The 21,559-nt window shown below is 38.5% G+C and overlaps 1 protein-coding gene across 1 annotated transcript in view; it reads left to right on the top strand.

Moving 5' to 3' along the window:
* Nucleotides 1-19,236, top strand: part of MRPL13 (mitochondrial ribosomal protein L13) — a 28,790-nt gene extending 9,554 nt beyond the window's left edge. The window contains exons 5-7 of the mRNA XM_071421722.1: nt 3,912-3,998; nt 4,320-4,441; nt 18,929-19,236. Coding sequence (XP_071277823.1) covers nt 3,912-3,998; nt 4,320-4,441; nt 18,929-18,953 — 234 coding nt within the window. The 3' untranslated portion in view covers nt 18,954-19,236. The remainder of the gene's footprint in view (nt 1-3,911; nt 3,999-4,319; nt 4,442-18,928) is intronic.
* Nucleotides 19,237-21,559: the final 2,323 nt, after the last annotated feature.

Raw genomic sequence — 21,559 nt, 5'->3', positions numbered from 1 at the left:
CAGACAGAAAGCACAGTTAAATCTTGCTGTTGCTATTTGAGAACTTATTTTCTTTGCATTAGTAAGGGATAGTTGATAGAATAATATGTACATGCTAGAAGTCAGTTCTGAAACACTAGAAGTAGTAGCATTTTCTATTAGAGGGGAGTAATGTTTTTTAATTAAGTAGAACAAAACTTAAAAGACTGGATTAGTAGGCACACAAATTAGTTTTGCATGGGGAGGAGAACATGCTGTCTTGAAACCTCTAGGTGATCTGAGTAAGTCTTGGAGCTGACTTGGTCATTCTCTTCATAGTACACAAAAATAATTGCTTGTATTAAAAAGTCTTCATCCATTCCTTATTTTTGAGGAAGTTAATAATTTAAAGAAAACATTAAACTTCCACATTTTTGTTAAGTGAAAGCAGCAGTGGAAAGCCAAATGACATCCATGTGCATGGAAGTTTAATTTGTCTGTGACCAAATGATTTTTATGGCAGTATTGAGTAAATTCACTCTTGCTTGTACAAGTTGTACTACTTGTACAACTGTCAGAGGTAGAAAGTTCTTTGTGTTGTGTTTTATAAGGTGTGGGTGAAAACAATATTGTATACAGAACTGAAAACCATGGACTAGTAAAAGGAAGATGTGGTATCAAACTGTACCTCCAAGTAACTGCTGTATCTCTTGAAATTCTTCTAGGGTTATTTTGGTATGCCTTGTAATTAATCACTTTGTTTTCTCTGGAGCACTGTGTCCTTCCCATGTTCTAGAGTTGCTTCCTGTTGATTATTGGACTTAATTCAGCTGTTAGGGTAGACTTTCTTCTGGAAATTCAGCCAATTATTTTGTGCTTCTCAGTACTAGGAGTGGTATTGCTCTGTTGATTTCCGTCTTTTAAGTATGTTTTATCTGGCAAAGAATCTTTCTCAGAACTTGTCTCCACCAGACATAGTCTACTAGTTGCACATAAGCCAGAGTTTGTCACAAAAATTATAATGTTTAGGACTCACAGTGTTTCAAATAAATGCATTTTAATTTATTTGTACTCATAAAATGTATTAATATGTTGTAAGGGACTGAAAGTGCAAGAGTTTTAATAGAGCTGCCTTCTGATTTATTTCCTTCCAATTAGCCCTTTAAATTGGAAACTAAAAGAATAATGTCATATAACTGTGTTATTAAGAGCATGTCTATGCTATGAGTGTATAAATAAGCCAAGCTGAAAAAAAGGTATTGCAATAGTCAAGATGACAATTGCAAGTAGAGCCAATGGGAGCTCTGTAATTCAAAAAAAACTGGGGCAGACAGCATCCCAGTAGTGTAAAAATCCCCAAATCCTAACACTGGGGTGGCTGTGTACTTCTGATGGATTTCTGGTGGATGTCTTTACCTGATGGAGGAAGTGTCATGGTCTTCAGAAGTAAGTATTTATGAGGATGTGGAATTTTATACATTGCCAGTACTAAAGATAAAGTAGTGGGGGAGGAGGCAGTGAGAGTCCATGAATAACTGAATAAACTGTTAAACTGTGCTAATTCATTTCAAAATGAGATCAAGGTTGCAGTGAGATTTGTGTGTGAGTAGAGCCCTCTGCCAGTCTGAGATTCCACAGAAATCACTAGGTTTTTTAACTTTCATGTTATATTAAACTCTTGCTTTTTTAATAGCTTGAAGTAAGCATAATGACATAGAAAGCAGTAAGGTTTGTTTTTTATTAGAAGCGTATTACAGGCATGTAAAAAAAGGCGTTTTATTGTTAATTCCTGAAAGAAACAACGTGTCCTAATGTGTGTTTTCAGGTTTGGGTTTCGTGTGAGTTCAGTAGCAGATTTGCAATTCCATACTTTTTTATTTAGGGTTGGTCTGTTTTTAGTAAAACTTGAGCATGTTCAGGTAACAGAAGAGCCCTTACTTAACATTTTGCAAGTATTGTTGGTTGGATCTGCCTTTTCTGTGGCACAGCCTTATTCAAGGTGCAAAAGCAATCTGTACAACTTCACTTAAGCTTGTGCTTTACTGATTTTTTTGACTTGACACCACAGCAGTGAAAGTGGAGTTGTGGCTGTAGGCAGAATTTTGGGCAAGAAGTTGGATCTAAGTTTGGTCTTTCCAGTAGCTGGGCTTGGATTTATTTTGGCTTGGAGGAGAGTCTTTGAGGCAGAAGTTAAGATGAAGGAATTTTTCCAGCACTACCTTCTGTGTCCTGGCTCCCTGTTTAGCCTTGTGCTCTGTAGTTGGACTAATGACCTTGCAGTAAATCAGAATCCTGGGCTGCTTTCAAAGTAGTGTGGCCAGCAGGGTGGGGGAGGCGATTCTGCCCCTGGGCTCCACTCTGCTGAGGCCCCACCTGGAGCACCATGTCCAGCTCTGGGGCCCCCAGCACAGGAAAGACATGGATGTCTTGGAGCAGGTCCAGAGGAGGACCACAGAAATGATGGGAGGGATGGAACACCCCTCCTATGAGGAGAGATTGGAAAAGTTGGAGTTGTTAAACCTAGGGAGGAAAGGACTCTGGGGAGAGCTTATTGTGGGCCTTCCAAGTATATAAAGGGGGTTTACAGAATAGATGGGAACAGACCTTTTATCAAGACCTGTAGTCACAGAACACATAGTATACTGACCTAAATGAATTATAGTTTGTTCTACAAGCATGAATAATTTTTATCCTAAAAAGCATTCATTTTCATCTTTGATTTTTAATACATGCTTATTAATTTTTATTAGAGAAGGTATCAAAACTGTATATTAATCTGCAAGACCTGCTATATTTCTCCTGCCATCTTGATTTATTGCATTTGTCCACAGATTTATGGTGGTACTGGCTGGTGTTATGCAGGTACTGGCTGCATAACACCTGAAAATCTTATCTTAATGTGGTTCCACCTGGGAACTTGGTGACTGTCTCTAAAATTTCAGTTGAATCCCTTTAGTTAATTTTATAAAAATAAGTAGTTTTGCTCAATACAGTTTGGAAAATATCCAGGTGCCTGCGAATTTTGTGCTTGGTGCCCTGCATTTCAGTGTGGCTTATTGGCTTGAGCTTGGTGCTGCACTAAACATGCCTGGGTACTTTTTGATTTGGAGCTAGTTTATATCCACGTGTCTTGGAGCAAACATTTTACTTACAAAATTGCACATAGGTCTAGCTCTAAGTGCTTTGCTGTCCTTTATGAAACCTTTTTTCTCTCCTACAGTTGTGTGCGTTGTTTTACATTTACAAATGTTCCTCTTCTGGATGAAGTACATAACAATGTGATTTGTATTTAAATAAAAGGCATCTTTACTAGAGTCCAAGAGAAAATCCTGTTGAAATTTGTTTACTTTACAATGAGCATCATCTAGAGTAGATGTAGAAATTCTATTCGTTCGTTTAAAAGTGAGATTGTTCATCTGGAACTAATAGCAAGGGTTATAAATATAAATAGTAAGTTTGTAATGCAGTGTTTTGGTATGTCAGCTTTCCTTAAGGTACAAAGCATTAATTATAAAAGTGTTTTAAACACATCAAATTACACTGTTAAACTAGTTGCTGGGACCACTTGGGAAATTTGTTTAAGCACTTTTTTTTTTCCTAAACAATGTGTGTATGTAAATGTGCAATAAAATACAGAGTTACCACAAGCTTCTCAATTCTTTGAAGATCATACGCAGTCATCCACAAAAAAAGCAAAATATAGCTCTTGACTTTCTAAGCTGAAATTTTCTACATGAGTCTTAAAATAAGTGTTTATATGACAAGGAGTAAGTATTTCTTTTTTTTAAATTTAAGTCTAGAGCTCCTTCTGAATGTGGTGCCAGAATTCCTCAGGCTGAAAGATGACTAAGAGCTTCAGTGATGAACAGTGTGGACAGATGGAAACACAATTAACCTATTTCATGTTATGGGTAACCTCCCTGATTATTTATTACTATGTTACCTTTCCTCAGATTGTTAAACTGGCTGTTTATAGAATGCTTCCAAAAAACCTTCAGAGAAGAACTCTGATGCAGAGGCTACACCTGTTCCCCGAAGATGTGAGTAGCCATGCAGTTACATTTTCATCCTTGTGTTATATAGAGGTGAAGAGGGAGTGTTAGCAATAGCACCCATGTCATAAGCAAGTACATTAAAACCAAAATCACACTGCTTTTATATATATATATATATATATATATGTAGTTGGGGTGTTTTCCATATTATTTCACAGAGATTCAAGACGTATGAGATTGGTGTATTTAGGTCAAACACTTAGCATGAAGAATGCAGTACTATTGACAAATTTTGGTCTGGCTTTGTGGGCAAGGGTGGTGTTTGTTAAACAGTCAAGTAGTTAGGACTATTCTCACCTGTCTCAGGTTATTCCAGAAGATATAGAGAAGAACCTTCTACAAGAGATTCCTCAGCCACGTGCAGTCCCCAAGAGGTTAGATGAATATACACCAGAAGAAATCGCTGCCTTTCCGAAGGTTTGGACTCCGTAAGTATCTTAGATCTTTTAAGAGGACACATTGACTAAATATGTATAATGTAGGCTCCCACATTATTAGTAAGAAAAAAAGTAGTCATTCTTCTCTTTAGGTAATTATTTTTTTTGAGAGATGAGGTCATTAATGCAAAGAACAATCGTTGCTAAAATTTTGTATTTCTGGTTTGGTTTTTTTTAATAAGAAAAGTTTTACTTAAAATGTTATGTTTTCAACTCCTCGCTTCATCAAAATGAAGAAAGTAAAAACCTTCATTACCTGGTTTGAGTTGGATGTGCTCTATAATGCAGAACTGTTAGCCATAAGCAAAGGAAATGCCACTCAGGTCTGTAAACTTTCAAAAGCTTATTAAAAATCACTTGTCGTTAGTCTCCTCACCTTAGATAGTACTAAAATATGTCTGTACATCCATTCTGTGTAATGGAAGCACCTCTGTGTTACAGTGTCTGTTAAAGGAAACAGAATCTAGCTAATACATAACACCCTCTTCTGAGCTGAAACAGGGAGACCGGTTTTGACTTCTTCTAACCTTTGTCAGTGATAAAACTTGGTATATTTGCTTTTATCCTCAATACTGAGTGGAACTGAAATTCCTGGGACCTCCTGGTTTCTATGAGGTTTCTGTGGTTTAGCCCTGAAGAAGTTTAGATTCTGCACCATTGACCAGAATTCTGCAGTACATTACAGTAAAGCTGATAAGCTTGTCCCTGTCATATGGTGTGCTATAGTCTTCTGTAACTGTGTTTAGTATGAAAACTGATACAGGTTCTCCACAATAATTTAGTTTGAATGATGAGCTGGCACTCACTAATTGGGAGCATCTGTATTGTCAAAGGAAATAGTGTTGTGCTGACAGAGCTTTTAAAATGCATTTCTTGGTCCCCACATACTACCATAGTTCATCTCCTTAGGACTGGGCCACCTTAGTTGTGTTGACTTGCAGGTGTGTGTGGCAGAGGACAAATAAACTTGATGCCATCTAATTTAGTCATTGCTGTCAAACTAAGTTTTGTAATATCTTCATGTCAGTGTATTAACTTTGGGGAAAATCTGCTGGTAAGAACACTGCTGCAGTTAGAATTCCCCTCCCATAATTTCTTGGAACATTCCCTCTGAAGGAATCCAAAGCACAGAGAAAATAAGCATCCTCTTTTTTGTATCTTTCTCTCCTCTGCAGTCTCATCTGGATTGATTGCTGATAACTGCACTCTGTGTATACAATATTACTCCTTGCCAGTTATGGGGGCTGGGGAGTGCAACTGCCTTGGAAATCATCTAGCAGATTTGGAGGCTTGCAGCTCAGTGCTTCTCCTGTGGGAGGGCTAGGGAGCTAAGTGGGTATTATGGTGAGAAAAACCAGGGAATAGGTGGGCCTGAGAGGAACAGAATACTGGGTGTAAAATCAGTGAGAGAATGCTAGGGAGAAGTGGAGGTAGTGGGCTCTGGGAGGAGTAGGGAAAACAAATGGGAGTTTGATCAATTTTAATGCTCCGAGTGTAGAGACTGGGGCAGAAGTTTCCCTTCAACCAACTACTCCATCTAGAGCCACATTTAAAAGTTTGGAGACACACCTAACCCTTGCTGTGTCAGACTTTTGTCCCACCTGATTTTATGCTCTCAGGAGCTGGTGAGATCTCGCAGAGGGAGAAGAATGTAGATGGTTATCTTCCATCTCTCCACTAACTGCAGGGCTCATCACTGGTGTAATTTTGGCTTCTTATCCTGGCCTGCAACCAGGCCATTGTTGGTGTCAGATAAATTTTAATTTAACCTTCAGATCAATTTTTTACCAGTTTTGATATTGGGAAGAGTTTCCAATATGAAGTAATGGGAAAAATAGTAATGTTTTTCATGTCTGAATGAGAAAGTGTATTTTGATTCTCTGGCATTCAGATTTCAGTGCTGGGGGGGGGAGGAGGGCTTAGTTGGCAAATAAAAGATGAAAAATTGAGAAAATTTGGTAAAATGACTTTCTCATGTGAAATATATTTTTTATATATAAGTATATTTAAAATAATTTAAATATCTTTATATTTTGTATATATAAAGTAAAATATCTTTATATTTTATATGAAGAGGTCTGTAAAAGGGGACTTAAAATGAGCCATAGCCATGTACCCACACTGTTCTGATTAAAATGCCAGCTGGAGTGTCTGAGAATAGACAGCTTTGCACCAAACACATTAAAAGAAAGGGTGTATGAATATGCAGAAGTAATAGAATCTCTGTTCTGAGCTTTTTCAGTGTGTGAAGCCATGGAAGAAGTAGTGTTGGCATTATTACAGTATTCCTGTGAAAGACTGGAGAAGGAACAAAAATATAAGTATTTACTTAGTCTTCTTTTTAGAGGCATATAGTACAAATATTCTTTTAAAAAGAAGTTCAGAAAATGGACAGCTTTGTTCAAAAAACCAAAGAGAAGTTAGGTTAAAATATTGTTACATAAATCTGATAATTTGAGATGTACTGAGAAAACAACTATATGACATTAAAATTACTTCAGAAGAGAAAACATAAAGGGAACATGAGTTGCTTTGTAGAAATACAAATATTGCAGAGATATATTTGTATCTCAGAATACCAAACTGACTTTCTGTTTGGGTTCCTTGTCATTTCATTCTTGTCAGCTGCCAGGCTGCCCAGGGAGGTTGTGGAATCTCCAGCCCTGGAGGTGCTCAGAACTCACTGCACAGTTCCTGAGCAAGCTGATGTAATGTTGAAGTTAGTTCCTCTTTGAGTGGAGTCCTTTCAGATGTAAATTATTCTGTGGTTCTTTATATATGGGGAAAGTAAACAAACATAGTAAAATAGATTAATATTTTAATAAACTGTGTTTAAAAGACCCAGTGCTTAGGTTGCTAATCTTATTAGTCCTGTTGGGCTTTTCCTTGGGCTGTTGTTTGTTACTCTGTACTAGGCTGTTAGAAATCTGGGTGAGAACACACAGTGCTAAAATGAGTAGCTTGTTCTTGTCCCCTACATTCTGCATTACTGATGTAAAAAGCCTTATTGTGGACTTGGATCTGTGAGCTTCTGCAGAACCCATAGATAGCTTCCATGCAGTATGTGCAGTCCTTACAGTGAAGCAGAAAATGAAGGACACAAAAAAGCTTTAAACTCTTTTTTTTTCTTCTTCTTCATATGGTTTTAGTAATTCTTCCTGTCTTATGTGACTTTTGGTTTTCATTATTATTTATCTTCCATGGGGTTTTGAGCCTGGTGACCAACCTATTTACCAAAGAGTAGATGTTCAAAATTAAATGAAATATCTCTGAGAGTGATTAGAAAAGGGAGGAGTGAGAGGGAGCCAGTGTTAGTGGTTCAGCTTCTTTCTACAGAAAAAAAATTGTTGATATTAGCCCTTTAAGATACCTGTATGCTTTTAAGGGAAAAGATCAAATGAAAAGCAGAGCTTAATTAAAGGTGTGGAAGTTTATAAATACAGATTGTTAGTCTATAAATACAGATAAACACAATTATGAGTAGAAAATTAATCTTTGAGGTTTTACATTAAAACTTATACTCAAGAAATGTACCTTACTGTATATAAACCAGACATAAAATAGATAATAGGGAATGAATGTAAATAGCTGAATTTATATGAGAATTTACGAATATCAGGAGGAAGATACGCTTTTTCTCTCTAATTGGAAATAATAATGTAAATTTTCATTTGGAATGTGAAAAACTTGCTCAGTGCTGCTAATGTTATTGTACATTTTTGCTGTATTTTGTGTTGAAAAATCTTGCTATAGAGGGTTCTTTAAAGGCTGTTTTGCTGGTAGTTGGAGACTGACCCACCACAGAGAAAGACACAGTATGCAAGTGGGACACTAAAATAGAGAAACAGTTTTAAGAAAAGCACAGGTGTGGAAACAGCAAATCATTTGGTTTTCAGTTGAAAGTATTCCCATCACCTCTCCTTCCACCATGAAAGGACATCAAGAGGGATCCTGCTCCGTGGAAGGGAGAATTAAAAGTCAGGATATTCCCAGTCAGAGAAGCTTTCCTCGAGCATTCTTTCCTTTTGTTCCTAATTGGAGCCAACTGACTTTCCAACTTGTGCAGAGGTTCTGACTTAGATCCTGCAAGGAGAGGTCTGAAGAAAGTGGGATGGAAAACCATGTAGATACAGGAAAGTAAATTATGTCTGTTCCAGACATATTTCAAGGTAAAAAAGATCAAAAATGAGTTCCTTTGACAGAGTTTGATCTTGCACTGTGAATGAAACTTTGATTTCAAGTGTGTTTGAAATTTCAGACTGTATGTCTTCTAAATGAGTTTTAAACAGAAATCATCACAGAATTCACCAGTTACATATGACTAAGCAAACAATTCTGTTCCATGAAAGCAAGGATACATTAGATTCATGGGCAAATTTTCCTGTTATGTACCATTTGAAAGTTGTTTAACTGTCTGGGTATATATGTGTTTTGAGACAATTTTAGAGGCAGGAAATTGTATTTCAAGAAGTATTTAAATAAGAATGTTAGCAGATACATGGAACAGCAGCCCTGTGTTGTTCCAGTGAGATGGATGCATTCCTGGGAGTTTCCCTTAAGAAAGCAGAGCTGTCTGATTGCATGGAGTGTGCTTGGGCTGCTGCTGGTGTGCAGGCTGAGTGCCTGGTCCCCTGCCAGCCCTCCTAGGAGCTGCCCTCGGGCCAGACAGCTGCTTGCTTGTCCCTGGGGAAACTTCCACACTTTTGAAGTTTTCAAAACTTGATCTATTGTAAACTCTGCAATTTGCTTTTTGAAAACCAAACACCTTCTTAATGTTTATATTTGTGAGTAACTTTCCTGATTTCTGCCCCCATCTGTACATCGTGCTTTGAGGCAGGGGCTTGCAGAGCATGGTCTGAAGCCATGATTTTGTTCCAGCCCAGCAGCATGGCTTAGACAGGGTCCCAGATGACACTGCTTGTCATCTCCATGCCATGGCACACAGATTCCTGGAAGTTCGTCAGCAGCACTCTGTGGCTTTGAAAGCAGAAAATCACAATGTTCTCAGACAGAAGTTTGTAGGTGGTGAAACACAAGCATATTGGATGCCTGTGAACTGCAGATGGCTCTGATAATCCTCTTATATATTCTGTCACTCCAGTTCCTCCCCAGTTTTGCCTTGCCAGACTCAGGCAACCAGAAGCCACCTGTGATGTTTCCAGCAGACAAATTTGTGGGCACTGGTAAACAGAAAAGCTTTTGGGTTAAAAAATCCTTTCAGCCACTGCTTCCTTTTCTGTTTTCTTAGAAGAACTGCAGCAGTACTTATCTTGCACATTCTACAATTTCTAGTGCAAGTTTCTGTTTTTAGTTACACAGATTATTTCTGGAATGTAGTAATTGAGCAGCAGAAGAAGCCAGAGATATCCTGGTTATGTGCCTGAAAGGATGTTCTAAACAGTACTTTTATTTGTGCAAGATGCTAACAGGTTTTATTAGGATTTTTGTCTGTTAATTTCTTCAGATAACTTCATGAGGAGCAAACACCAAAAGACACTCCACATTATATTGCATAGAGAAATTACCTTTGGAGTATTTTCAGTGATTTGCTGTGTTACAGATTATAACTTGCATTTTTTACTAAATTTATAAGATTTTTTTTCTCCCTATAATGAAGTAAAATAAAGGAAAAGAGTAATCACTCTAGTTACCTTGAGAAAAACAGCGGGAAAGTCATAAAGCCATCTCTAAAGATGGTGAGGTCTTGAGCCATTTTTGTAAGAACCATCTCAAGTTTCTTTATTAGCCTTTAAAAATTTGGTACCAAATTAAATTTCTCCAGTCTTTTTCTTAGTTCCTGTTCAGTTGTAGAATATGTCTGCTGCTTCTTAGGATTTGTACTGTGTTTTATATTATGCCTCACTAGGTAATACTTGGGTTTTATCTTGAGCTAAGTATTGCCCCTCCAACCTGAGTGCTCATCTTCTATCACAAAGCAGGCCTAGCATGTAGCAGTGTTGAGAGAAGACTTGGCCAACACAAACTTCTGTAAAAGACTGCAGCCAGTCTTACTTTTTCCAAAAATACTGTATAAACTGTATAAACCAGGAAAAAGCTATCCTGCCAATCCAGCCCAGTTCTGTTCCAATGTACTCTGAGGAATCCCTCTGGCAGTTCATTTTCTGTGGCCTTTTTGCCTCTTGGTGGAAATTATATGAACTAACTGGAGATCATTAATCCCCAATCAAATCTAGTAACTATCACTGGTAACTTTGGGGTTTTTTTTACTAGTAAGGGTATAAAATGTCTCAGAATTTTGTGTAGCAGATTTTTGTTCATTTAAGAAGAGATTTGGAGGTAACCAAGTCCCACATTTCAGACTACCAGAACTGGATCTAAATTCCTGTGCAAAAAGCCACACAGATACTTAAGAAGAAAATTGCTCTCCTCTTCATTAGGTTTTAGCTGCAGGCAGCACCTGGACACTAATTAAGAAGGGTCAGTAATTCAGTCATCTTAAAAATCCAACACATCCACGGTCAGATTTTTTAGCCTATTGAATTCAATTACTGGCTTTTCTCTGGCATGCCTAAAACAGATCAGTGCTGCTGATTCTCATAGCCTTTACCTGGGGGCAGCTTAGGTTGTTTCTAAAACAAGAGTTGAAGGGAAGAGATAATAAATGGGTAACTGGGCCCTTTTACTTGAACTTTCTGAAGAGGCTCCCAAAAAGAAAGTTCCAAAGCTACTTTCCCCTTCCCTTAAAACCTGTTTATCTCATATGTGAGAGTAGAAACTAAATGAATGGAAATTTGACAAGGAATAGAATAGTTGTATATGATACTGTTGAACTACTTGCCCAGATGAAATTAGAGTTAGATTAATTTTTAATCACTCTTTTATAAATGTCTAGATTTCCTTTTTTCACTTCTGTGGCTGACAGTAAGTCTGGAAAATATTTCACTATTCCTTCAGCCATTTCTCTGTTTATTTGAAGAATAACGTAATTCTTTGTCCAAAGCCAAGTGTACAGTGCTGCTCTGTATACAGTCCTATAGTTTTTTAGCAGAATATATCACTAAGAAAGTAACCTTCTGTTTTCAAAAAGCATCATCTTAACAAGATGAAGCTTACGAGTATATTCCATTGATTTATCTTAAATATATTTCCAGACAGAATTCATATAAGCAAAGTCAAAATCAGGGAATTACAGTAGGTTTAAAGAAGCTTAGATCAATTTTTCTTAACTGAGGTTGTAACTACTTTATTTTAAATTTTAATAAGCCATTCTTCATTTCACTCAGAGTACCTAAATGCATATCAGATAACTTGATTTAGGGACCATTTTTAAAAATTACAACAAGTGCTAGGTTTATGCAGAAAAAAGCAAACAATTTGCAGCTGAAAACCACAAAATAAACATCTTAAGTTTTGTTTCTGCTTAAGAGGATTAGTCACTATAGCTGCACTGTCATAGCAGTATCACATTTTCTTACTCTTGTTACAAAATGCAGCTTCTGTTACTGTAGTTTGTTCTCCAAGCAAAATAAGTTATACTTGTAGAAGTGCTTTTTAGGCAAGACAGCATTCTGCTTGAGAACAACACCAACATGGAAACAGTTCTTGTGCTCCAAGAAGAGGAATTGAGGGTTTAGAATAGGCCACAGTGTGAATTGTGATAGTTGAAATATCATTAGCTATTTCACTGATTATTTTACCAGGAGCATAGAGCTAGCGTGGGATAATAGGTACACCTTGAGTAGAAGAATTATTCTTCTCCACCCCCACCCCAGCACTGAACTGTTGATGTTTGAGTATAACCACATAATTTGGTTTTCCAGGGAATGATAGCAATGTCTGATTCTTGAGTTTTGATTTACTAGTGTGGTTAATGAAAAAGATGAAACGTGTTCAAAAATTCCCTTTAGCTATAGTCCCCTTACCTAATAGCATTGACTTTGGCACAACTTGCAAAATGTTTCTGAAAAATACATACATTCCTCTTGTTTCAGAATTTACAGTAAATTTTGTCTATGTGTTGAAGTTTTTCTATTAAAAAAAACAAACTAAATACTCAAAATGTCACTGTTTATTAATAAAATAACTTTAAAATGTGTGCCAGATAGACAACAAATTTCATGTTGTGTGTATTGTGTGCTAATTTTAGACAAAACCAAATTATTTGGAACCTTCTATTATACGAAAAGGCTAAAAGCCACCTATTGCCCTTAATAAGCAGATATGACAAATGAACCATAGAACCATTCTGTGTAAGCAGACAGCTTACACAGTTAGCATCATTTAGTTAGCAATAATTCCACATTCGTGTGATGGCAATTTCCAGAATTATGGAGAAGAGCATCACAGTAATGCAGATTGAGTGTGCCTGCCAGCACAGAGTGGCTGAGGGCTAGGAACCAAGTGGCATGATCAGAGCACAAAATCTTTTCACTAATTGGTCTTTCCCAGTCTGTCATCCATTCAAAATAGTGTTGTTTATAAACTCCCCTAAATAAGACCTTTATGAGCTAGTGGTTATCACTTGTTAAGTACTTTAAAAATTAGGAGTAGGTTAGAAGTACTTTATTACCAATTATTTCTTTGTTCTAGTTTTTCAGCCAAGTTTGGAGAGATTTTATCTGTGTTGTTTCTTAAAATTCTTGAAACTTGTATAAGAAAGTCAGGGAGAACTTCTGTAAAACTACACAGTCATGCTGAAGTCTCCTTCAGCCTTTTGGAGAACACTACACTGTTCAGGAAACAGGATGGGGGGAAAGGGGGAAAAAAAGCTGCTGGATAAAAAGCTAACATAGCAGCCACAGACCTAAAACCTTCTAGGGTGAGTTACTCTTAAAACATATTGATAACTGTTAGTTAAGACCAATACTTTTTTGGTTTTGTTTTTGATGAATAACCTATGCAAACGGGAATCCTACCAGACATTCAGTTTTGCAGGTAATACAAAGTGTTGTACAGACTGTGAATGGAAGAGATAGATGTGCCTTTCCTACATGATGGTTATTAATTTTAAGGTGGTTTTCATGCATCTGCTGTGCTTTCTCTCATTCATGGAAGCAGTAAAATCTTAACAGAATTCTAAGCTTATACTCTTCAAATTTTACTCTTGTACCATGTCTCTCATCTCAGTCACTGTATTAGCCTGTGACATTAGTTAGCCTTAGGGCACCAACCTTTTGCAGTGCTGATGCAAAAATAAATGCTTTCTAAACACTCCTTGTTACTGCTGCTGAGAGTACAGAAATTCCAGGGAACTCTGGGTCATGTGCTCCAATGGTGAGATGATTGCCTGCAGGTGAAGAGAAAATTGCAATTTGAGGCAGAGCTCCCACAGCAGGTGTGCATTGCTGAGTCAAGAGCAGGTATTGACAGGTCACTTGGTGTGCAGCACTGACTGTGTGACTCCTCAGCATAGCAGGTTTGAAACCATTAGCAGTCATTAACACAGGCTTGCAAGCACACAAATTACTGTAACAGCACCGTGAGATTTGACTCCATAAAACTTGTTTTGAAAAGTCTCAGACAATGCAGTGTAAGAGCAAAGGCATGTGAGTAGGGATTGTTTGTGGAGAGATGGCTATCCAGGGCTTTTGAGCTTGAAAGAAGATAAGGTCATATAATCAAATGCTGTTAATCAGCAGCACCTAATAGAAGAATCTAGGGAGGTGTGTAACTTCCTTTGGAAGAAGGGAGGGCAATGTTGACAACAAATTATATTGTTACAGCTAATTCCAGTGCATTTAGAAGTTCTAAGAAACAAAGTCATTTGGATTAAAATACATAGTTTTGAAGAGGTATTCTGAGTCATTAAAAATGAAGAGAATTTTTTTTAAATATTGTCTGGATTTTAAAATAACTGCTGTACATCTAGAATAGACAGTATTTATAACTCTGCAGCCTTACCTTTATTATTTCTTTAAGGGTACTAATGCTAACCTGTCTGCTGTAAGATGCTACAAGGTTTTAGCTTGTTTGCCTAGAAATAAGATGGTGAAGTTGTCCTGTATATTTTTCAAATCAGCTTAGTTGCACTATAACACAGACTAGTGATTACTTAGATTTGGCCTTCATAGAGTAACACACACCCCCTTTATTTTATTTTTCTGAGGCTGTTTTACCTCCACAAAGCATTGCTAGGCAAAGGGAAACATCATTGCTGGAATGTGCTGACAAGAATTTAATAAAGATGGAGCTGTGAAGCAAGTCTATTCAGAATTGATTGAAATAAATATTCACTCCAGGAGTTGAGAGTTGAACACATTTAACTATTGCAGAGGTTCTCTGTCCTGTCCTTCCTCACAGGAAAAATACTCTTGAAAGAGGATATTTCACATCACACTGAAAAAAAAGATTGAATATTCAGTAAAGTGGGGGGTCCTATCATAGTTGCAGATATGCAAGTAGGTCTTTTTGTGCTGTTAGTTTCTGTTTGCCATCTGAGATGCTCAGAGGCTGAGGTCATAGCTTAGTGAGCATTTTTTCTGGCAATAGGGCTTGGTTTTAAGAATCATCCATCAGTTTTCCTGCCTCTGCATTCTGCTTGTGTGGCAACAGAATGGAGAACCAGAGAACTGACCTAGGTTAAAGACAACCTTGGTTTATGCAGCTGCACAAAGGGGGTGCATGTATGCTGGAGTTGGTTGGAGTTGCTAGGGAAGCACATGTATGTTCACCAAATTTCAATATTAATTAATGACACAGATGCCAGCACTACACTCTGCAGTGCTTTTCAAAACATAACTGTAACTCCAAAATCTGCAGAGACACTGAAGAGAGAATTTACAATGGCAAGTTTTAGCCCAAGGACACAAGCCTCTTCAAGTTATCTTTAAAGTCCATAAAGAAAGGCAGAACTTCTTCATGTTCTAGGGTTTAGTTTGACCTCAGTCTTATTTCATGAAGTGAAGTACAGAGCAAAGAAGTTACTGTTTTCCTGTGAATGAGAAAACTCTCACAGTCCATTGTTTTTTTTCAACACTGCAGAGTGTAGGGCTGGCATCATTATCAAAAGACAACATTTATATGAAATACATTAATTCTGAAGAGTTTGGGGAATTGTCTACCAGTTACAGTGGGGACCACTAAGACCCTTTTGTTTTCCATCACAAAGGCTGATCCTAGGAGCTGGACAAAGGTGCAGGTTTGTCTGTTCTCTAAGTTTCAGTGGCTGTGAATAGTCAGCATTTTACATCAGCTGTATTTCTCTTCTGATAGCTGTGAGTATGGATAAAAATTGGGAAAATTTATGGAATCACAGAATTGTGAAGTTTGGCAGGGACCTATGGCAATGATCCAGTCCAACCCTCCTGCCAAGGCAGGTCCCCTAGATCAGGTTACAAAGGAATGCATCCAGGTGGGTTTTGAGTGTCTTCAGAGGGCATCCATGACCTCCCTGGGCAGCTTTAACAGATTTAAAAGCTGTAATCAGAGTTTAGGACCAGCTCTTCAGTGCCTCTTACTCAGTGGTAAATTATTTGTTAAGAGAGAAGCACCAAGAGGCCCCCAGTAACAAATGGGTTACTGATGTAATTTGCTGAGTATTTTGCCTAGAACTCACAGAACTGTCTTAACACTTTTTATGTGGAGTATAAAAGTGTTAGTGAGACAAATATTTTTTACATATTTTGGTGGCAGACATCTGCTGCACAGACTAATATTGCATATTTTCCGTGAACCCATAATAGTTTGTGTTTCAGCATAGATTGCAGAGACATTGGTTCCCACATTCCCCCATTTCCCTTTGTCTTGGAGTCTCCTGTCACTATACAGCAAAGCTTTTTTTCCCCAAGAATGTTACTTTAAAAATAACAATCAGAGGAGAAGCAGCTATGTGAAGTCTTGCCTTTGGGTGAATTTCTGAACTGTCTGTTCTAGGAGATAGCATTTTCTTTGTTTCAAGAGCATAAACTCTGGCCTTTGCTGAGGAAAGGCAAAAGCACTGCCATCAAAGAAGAAGACTCTCACATGGATTTGTGTCACTTGTCAATGAGCAGTTACCCATTGATGCTCACAAGTGGTTCATAATTCTCTCTGAGTAGACAGCATTTTTGTGGGTTCATGTTCTTCGTCTGACCAAATGCCTATAACACTTTTGCCAAAGGCAGTGTTTTCCAAGGCTTAGCTTTCCTGGTGCCAAGAATTCTTCAAAAGCAGTCCAAAAGCCAAGTACTAGTGGGCATAAAAAGCCTACTGTGGCAATAGAAAAGGCTTTAAAAACTTTTGTATTTGTTCACACAAGTGTTTCAGTGTGGAAAATCCTGTCTTTAAGCTTCATTAACTTCATAAGACTGCAAACTAAGAGTCCAGTGTTTGATGCATTTTTATGCATTTAAATTTTAAGACAGTGAGCATTAAAGTTGAAATGCAGATTACAAGCAAGCAAGAAAAGAAAACAGATTTTCAGCCCAGAACAGAGTGCTGTGAGACCTGCAGCTCTGCAGCTCTCCAGCATAACCCTAGATGGAAATTTTAAGGGAGCCATTCATAGAAAACTGCTAAATCCTTTGAGCAGTGTACAAGAGAATGTATTGGTCTCTAAAAAGAAAGAGTAATAACTATAAGCTGCAAGACAAGCATGTCTTTGCCATGCTGTGTTGCCTAAAATCTTCAGCACTGTCCACCTGTCTAGGTTGGATGTAGTGATAAAACTTCTAAGTCACTGCTGAGAATTTTTCAAAATCCCATACTCTTACTACTCTACAAACAGTTTGACATAATGAAATACCTATTCTGGCATGCAGGGTGAGATCTGAGTAACAAAATGTGGACTGGCAGAGAGGCTGGAGCCAGAGGATGTTTAAGGTCCCTTCTGACCCAAACCATTCTCTGATTCTATGCATATCTCCAAGTACTGAAGTCTGGGATTCTAGGAAATGTGTCTTGACTTCCCAGCACACACCAACCATCAGACATTGAGTACACTCAAGTTCAACATTAAGCAAATATGTAAACAGCATATATGGTGCTTGCAGCAGTTCTGTCATGCACAAAAGATACAAGTCCAAATCCTAATACACAATATTCTATTTCAGTGGGGAACAGAGCAGCTTTGTGATTCATCACAGCATGAACACTAGCTCTTCTTTATAGTTGTCCTGTAAAATTCACACAATTTTATATGCTACTCTTGAAATAACACAAACTGAATTCCAGACTTGCTTCATGTGAGAACCTATGGGCTCATACAAGAGTTGAGTGGATGATTTCACTTTGCAGTGCTATTGCTTGGCAAAATATGAAACTGCAACATAGAACTAAACAAGTATTGGATTTCTTTGTGGCATTTCTGCAGCCATCTGAACTCTCAGTCTTTAAGCTGTCTGCTTCCATTGCTGTCTGCTTTTCATTTCCATTATTGAGCTGAATTACAGATAAAATGTACCACCTTTGGAAATTTAACTTGGTTACTGTAGTGGTTTGCAAGTTTTCCTGTATGCCAGAATTTTTCATTCAACTTTATGGCAAATCTGGCCCTGTATTCCTTTAGATGTCTCTAAAACCTGTGTTAATACTTGTCTTGTTGAGTCCTGTGAGTTCCCCAAGCTGCTTAGATTCTCAGATGAGAGGAGCAGTGAGGAGCATTGTGTTCCTGCAGGCTGCATTTGTGTGTGAGATGGGGCCGGGTGTGTCCTGGGCACCTGGGAGACCCTGACCTGCACTGGGTGACACCAGGCATGTCCTGGGCAGCTCCCCTGACCTGCACTGGGTGACACCAGGCATGTCCTGGGCACCTCAGGGACCCTGACCTGCACTGGGTGACACCAGGCATATCCTGGGCAGCTCAGAGACCCTGACCTGCACTGGGGGTTTGGGAGTGATGGCAGAGTCCAGGATGTGCAGCCTCTCTGCAGGACATGGTGGGGATGTAGATGTGCATCCAGTCTGCAAACTCAGCATTCTGAAAGCCATAAGCTGCTCTGAGCTGAGCAGTTTCAGGCAGAATGTGGTTCCTGCAGCCTGTGGATGTGTGGCAGGCAGGCAGGGAAAGAGATGTGCCTGAATAGGAGATCACAGAGGGTTGCAAACAGCAGTCTGCTTCTATCTGAATGTTTTCCACATCTGTCGTCCAAGCAAAGGGGATTGCAGAGCTTTTAAGATTCAAGTTAGGGGTTTTTTTTAAATCATTGGTTTTAACTGTTTTAGTAGTGTTGTGTTGGACTGTGCTGTTCAATAAAACTTGCCATCTTATGCATGGATTATTCAGTTGTTAAAAGTGGAGCCAAAATAGTGTCTGTGTTTAAAGCCCTGTGAGACTGCATTCAGTTCAAGGTGGTTTTTTGTTTTGCTTAGGAAAGTAGGAGTGACCAACTAGTCCTGATGTCTGTAAATTCTTAGAGATCTTATTAAATTTCTTTAATTTGTTCTGTCTTGTTTGTGTAATCCAGAAAATATTCTTCTTTGTGAAAAAAAACTTCACCAGAGTAAGGAAATAAAACTAGATGAGGCTGCTACTGCAGCCTTAAAGCAAAACCACTGCAGTGAACATGCATTTCTTAAAACACTTTTTTTTTTTCCCCACAGACCTAAAGATTTTCGAAAGAAGTAATAAGAATGAAAGAACTGCCATCAGGAGTGTCTCTCCTTCTTCAAAGAAAATTCTTCTAATATGGAAGTATCTGTGTGGCTTAGTCAGCCCTTCTATACTGAGTGTTTCTGACAGCTGTTAGCAAATTTGACTAGGTAAGATTATAGAAATCACTGTATCTGAAACAGCTAAGATTAGGTATTATCTTGTCAATGCTATCTGTACTTTGCATTGTATGATCTGGTATTTTTTCATGACATTTGATTTGATACTGTTATTAAAGAATTAATACCTTTGTAATGAGTACTTGCATCTCATAGAAACAGTGCATTGAGGACTGCAATGAAGTAGCTCACTGCCTACAACCCAGTGTAGAACAGATTTCCTTAAAGAGCTTGTTGAAATAACAGGTATTAAAGGCAGATCAACAGAGAGATACTTTATCTTTTTTCTCCCCTTCAGCCTCAATTTTCATTCAAGTCACAGGAACATTCCTTACCTACTTTAAGGAACATACTGCAGAACAGAGAAGCATTTTTATTATGGAAACTAAATGAGGAAACCAAACTTAAGTGTTGAATGATGCAAAAAAAGTCTTAAAATTCACTTCACTTTTGCAAGCTACTTCCCTGAAATTCCTTTCTGCTTTCCTGCTCTGAAAACCCTCAAGCCAAAGCTGTTCTGTAGATAAGTAAAGCACCTGTTGTTTTCTGTGTAGTAGGAAATGCTGGTACATTATGTGCCAAATTTTACAATGTCTAGTGAGGAGAATTTGAGTGTTCTACATCTGTTTCATACTAGCATCATACAGGAAGAAAACCAGTTGTTTATTTATAACCATATTTCATTACATGAAATAATGGTTTGGTATATGGGCCTTTCTTTGACATTCAAATGGGCTTATCCCAGCAAAAATTCCCACCTAGTGGATGTACAGCCTTCACTTCCAAGTTAGTTAGTACACTGCATTAACTAGTGAAAGTATTTTTGAAAGGCCTGGGTTGCAGTAAATGCTCTTTTCTGTGAAAGGACACAGTACACAGTTTATTGGTAAGATCTGCGTGGCATCAACTGTTCAGCATGTGCTGAATCCTTCAGTCAGCAGCTTCACTTTCTTAGGTGGTCTGGAAAAAATAGGAGACACTCTTGATTATTCAGAGACTGGATTTTGGAGAAAATCCTGACAGAATGGGTCTTACTTCTTTTGGAAAGCATACAATTCCTGAATAGTATTTTTATAATTGGGTTGAGCAGAGAGTAACTAGTTAGTTACTCTTTATTACCAAGATAGGTCCAGCAAATGACTGTGTACGATTAATGATACCAGAAGCATTCTGGTCAGCATGGTGCCAGTAAATGGCACAGTAAATAAAAGGTTAAAATAAATTAACTGCTGCAATTGAAGCTTGTGCTTTAGTATATAAATTGTTACAAAATTTGAATGAGTGTGGCCCTTTTTATTTTCCCCAAGTCATTTGTTTAGGTCACTCCATGTACATCGTGTGGTGTGAGGAGGAGGTGGCAGTGACAGTGCAGGTGTCCAACACAGGGGATCCCTCAGGCCCAGAGCACCCAAATTCCTGTGAGCTGGGGGTGCTGTGCTGCTTCCAGCTGCTCCCCAGCCGAGGACACTGGGGTGGGAGCTGTTGGACTGGCACCCCACAGCTGACATCGACTGCTCACCACAAGCACCCTCAGGGATTTGGTCAGGCTGTTCCATGGAATAGATAACACCAATTGCCTTATTTTGGTCAGTTTGATTATGCTGTGTCCCTACGTCCCTGGTGTTGCCCTGTCATTCTCTGTGGTCCCAAAAGAACCTGAGATTTGGATATAGTGTTGCAGGCCAGCTAGTCATGACTTATGTATTGTGCACTGTTAGCAGGAGACTCAAAGTCTTCCAAGGACAAAATGGGCAGAATTGCTTGAAAGAAAAGCTGATATTTTCCATCAGTGACCTTCTCAGTCACTTCCATGGGACCTGCAGGTCAGCATATCTCAAGCAGAACTCTGAGCTGTGTCAGTAGAACATGGATCCGAGTGAGCTGACCAGGGAGGGGCAGAGGGAGTTTGCACTTGGGGTAAATTAACATGGGTGTTGACAGCCAGTAGGGCAGCAGGGAAATTAAAATTAACCCTGTGACCCCAGGCGTTATTTATTTAGTTTTAATAATACTTCTGAGTATCAGTTGCATGTGCCAGGCTGTGGTACCTGCTTGTGGCCAAGAGAGCCATTCTCTTGTGGAGCCTCAGTGTTCTGTCAAGTGGGGTTAAGCTGCTAAAAAATAAAGTCCATAAACTACATTATACTTTTCTACCTTCTATTTTAAATGCAAGTGCAGGTAACGAAATGACAATCAACTCACATTCTATCAACTTTTATCACCTTCCCCCAAGAAAATGGGTGGAGTCGGGTGAAAGAAGTAATGGGAAAAGAGAAAGAACCTAGGAGGGTATCCAGCCCCCAGCCAGAGCCTGCTAGTCACATGTGCAAATCATGTATGCTACTAATGAGGCTGAATTCTAGGTGAGATAATTGGAGATTACACAGTAAAGGGACCCACTCATCTTCTTCCTGATGAGCTAAGGGAGCTGCTGGCAGTGGTCAGAGGCCAAACCTGACAGGC

This window comes from Agelaius tricolor, unplaced genomic scaffold, assembly GCF_023055355.1.
Source record: "Agelaius tricolor isolate 1412-34295 unplaced genomic scaffold, bAgeTri1.0.p SCAF_2, whole genome shotgun sequence".
Classification (NCBI taxonomy): Eukaryota; Metazoa; Chordata; class Aves; order Passeriformes; family Icteridae; genus Agelaius; species Agelaius tricolor.
Note: the sequence above shows the minus strand (reverse complement) of the source record. Positions and strands in the feature narration are given on the sequence as shown.